The 3,565-nt window shown below is 40.2% G+C and overlaps 1 protein-coding gene across 1 annotated transcript; it reads right to left on the reverse strand.

Moving 5' to 3' along the window:
• Positions 1–509: 509 nt before the first annotated feature.
• On the reverse strand, positions 510–2,453 carry LOC131151551 (ricin-like). Its single transcript, XM_058102794.1, has one exon. The coding sequence runs from the start codon at positions 2,451–2,453 to the stop codon at positions 510–512; it is 1,944 nt and encodes a 647-aa protein (XP_057958777.1).
• Between the last annotated feature and the right edge of the window lie 1,112 nt (positions 2,454–3,565).

Genomic DNA, 3,565 nt, shown 5'->3' on the forward strand with positions numbered 1-3,565 from the left:
TAGCCATGAAACAATTATGAGCCTTGATTGGTTGTTGATTAAAATGGTTAATAGGTTAATCAAGTACCGTGTGTCAGAACAAGTGTACTAAGAGTACTAGTGTTTTCCTCTGATACATCTGTACTTTTGAACCCTGCTCTGATCAAGCAGATTAAAATTATTGATTTTGGACCTAAGTTTATTTAGTTTAGAAACCAAGAAATCAATAGTAATCAGATAAAATAACCATGCTTAAATAATAACAGGTTAATGATAATTTCATTAAACATTAAAAGACGCTTAATCTCAAATTACTACTCTTTTGATAGTCATTCAAATGGAGACTCTAATCCAAAACGCGTCAACCTATGCATCAAATTATAAGTCCCACTGCAATGTGAGGCTGTAATCCATTTTCTGAACTAAAGAAAGGGCACAGAGGGGGTGAGAGTGATTGATACATTTTATGACAACCTCCAATACATGCAAGTTCTTATTGCTCCAATGGTAGAGGCCTAGGGGAAGAGTAATTAAAATAGGGGAAGCCACTTCTGACTAGGTTTTCCCGTGGGGGATGACATAATTATTTTGTCAGACCTTCTCACATCCATTACCAATCTAGTGTACGAGTTTAAAATGTTGCCATTATTTGTGAATATCCAGTGTTGGCCAGATGAAGCAGCAATGCAACTACGAATACTGACGACATTGAGCTCTTCGGATTCGTCAACATCACAAGAGAGACAAAGGTCTCGGTTCTGATGAGGCCTAATAGAACGATCCGGAAAGAGGGCCCAGTCTTGTTCTGCCTTGTCGTTCACACATTTCTGCAACAACACATCATTTCCATTTGCTTGCAAGCAGAAATCCTTAAACCCAACAATGGAACTCACAAAAGGCTCCGAACTATTCGTAGCCAGCCAACCTTGACGAGATGATTTGCTATTGGGCTCGACGGTGAGCCTGGTCCCGCTAGTTCCTAACTCTGCACTCAAAACAAGCTCAGACCCGAGATTTGTGATGGTTCCATTATCCCACATTTCCCAGCGGGTGGCATCAGGTACGGCATCAACGCAATCAAAAATCATCACATAGGACCCAGGACTGTAACCATTAGCAGTCAAACACTTGCCATTAGATCGAATGGTCCCATCTCTTTTCAAGGTCCAGAGCTGGTTCGCAACTGCATCGGATTTACAGGGCCGGAGAATTATTGGGTCACGGTTGTAGAAAGATCCGTCATTCACATCAGCACATAGTGCATTCCGACCAATGATGCGCACCGTGGGCTCCAGATCTTGACAAGTGTAGTTATCGTGTGTTGCCAGTGGAGGCGGCCTTATTACCAAGGTGGGAGACGACCGAGAAGTCTGTGGTTTTTGGCAGACGAACATCATGATCCCCATGATGGCAACTATGTCCGGCATGACGTTGGTCACTTGGAAATGGGTGTAGTCGGGTCTTTGTAAGTCCACTGATCGGGGAAACACGCCATCTTCGTCGGATCGTTGGATTCCTTGGGATAGACGATCCCAGCGTCGTACGAGGCGAGCTATGGCGGCATTTGGGAGAATACTACCATAATCTCCTGGCCTAATGGTTTGGGCCACATATTGCTCGACATATCGGAACCGCACTGCCTCTGAAATCATCATAATGCAAGTTATGATGGAACGAGCCACCACGGTTTGATCCACATGCAAACCGGAGTGCTCGATCAAGGCGTCGACAGATGCATCTAGCTCTCGGATTCCGACATTAATATCAGTTAGTTCGTGTAAATGTGCATATGTTAATAGCTGCCCGTAGCTGCTGGTGTAGTTGAGGGTAGATTGCTGTGTATCTGTGAAAAGATTAGTTGCAGCTTCTGGAGCATCTCGAAAGAAGAAGGATTGGGTTCCAACTCGATAAGCCACCACGTACATATTAGTAATGTCGATAGCCAGCGTTGCGGAATTCCCTTCGTGGTTCGTGAGTTGCACGAGGAGAAACCGCTGGTTATCGGGCACGGTGGACGGATTGCGCAGCACCGGTATTCCGTGCCTTGTATCTCCTGGATTTACCACATGTTCTCGAATGTTTTTCAAGAATTGCTTGTAATCCCCCTTGGTGACGTTGCCGCCGGTGTTAAATGTCATGGTGGGATAATTAAGGAAGAGGACATTAATATTGTGTTGTGGGTCTTCACCATCACTTTCTTCTTCTTCTTCTTCTTCTCTTGGGTGGGTTAGGAGTGTGGGCGGTTCTGCAGCTGGTTCATGGCGATGATGATGACCTATGTCTTTGTTGAGTACTGGTACGTCTGCTACTGCAGGTGTGGTTTGAAGAGGATGATGAAATTCCACGGTAGCCGGCGGCAACAGGTGGCGCAACCAAACTGGAACCCCGACGTCCATGGCGGTCCAGCACCAAAGCCATGCTACCAATGCTACCGTCCACACCATTAGGTGCGGAACTGAATCAAATATACCCATCTCTCCAAACACAAGAAGTCAAGTACTAGCTAGCTCCTCACTACACTCGCATATGTTTTGGGGAGCACTTCTAAATATACATATGCATTAATCATGGAAGCAGGTGTTGACGTTTGCTATTTTTTTTGGCAACAAGCTTGCATGAATGTGGCATAATTTCTCCATGGATTTAAAAATTGGGGCTTTGTTTGAATATGCAGGTGTTAATGTTTGCTATTTTTTTTTTTTTTTTAGCAACAAGCATGCATGAATGTGACATAATTTCTTCATGGATTTAAAAATTGGGGCTTGTTTTGAATCTTCTTTGACACATTTTATTAAATTAATTTTACATGGACTTCGTCATCTTATGAATTTTTTTAGAACAAAAATATACATCACAAGGTTTGGTGTATTAAATGAATAAATTAGAAATTGTGTACAAGGGATTATGATCATTAATTATTTTTATTTCATTTCATTATATTCTTTTATTTTATTATGCATGCAAAAGGCTAAATTTTCTAGATTTTGTTTGAAAAAAAGAAAATGAAAATAACAAGGAAAAATTTCTATTTCATTTTTTTCTTTCTATTAATAAATATTAGTAAAACTAAAAAATTACTCCTCTGTGATTAAAAATTTTAAAAAATTAAATGTTGATGAGGTATAAAAATTTAAAATTAAATATCTTGAAAAGTTATAATATTTCTTTCTTTTCAAAATTTCCCAAGCGAGTGTGCTTGGAAAAGCATTTCTAATCTTTCTAGCATTCCTGAAAAACTCCAAAAAATTAGCATCACTTTGAAAGTCCTTCTTGTTGTCTACTCTTAGTTCAGAAAATGTAGCAAGCTAGAAAACCCAAATTTGTCTACGAAAGGGCAATGGAGTAGTAGGTGACCTACAAATTCGATGTCATTTTTGCATAGGCAGCACGTTGAGGCCATAACCCAACCTCTCTTATACAAATTATCAGTTATGAGGACATGCTATTTGACACGAACCAGAGAAGTGTTAATAATGATTGAGTTATAATGTCCATTTTACCAAGTATATACTGTTAGACTGATATGATTTCACCAGTACAAAAAATAATTGTAAATGTCTAATTCAGTAGAAATATAGACATATAG

Source organism: Malania oleifera, chromosome 3 (genome assembly GCF_029873635.1).
Source record: "Malania oleifera isolate guangnan ecotype guangnan chromosome 3, ASM2987363v1, whole genome shotgun sequence".
In the NCBI taxonomy this organism is placed as follows: Eukaryota; Viridiplantae; Streptophyta; class Magnoliopsida; order Santalales; family Ximeniaceae; genus Malania; species Malania oleifera.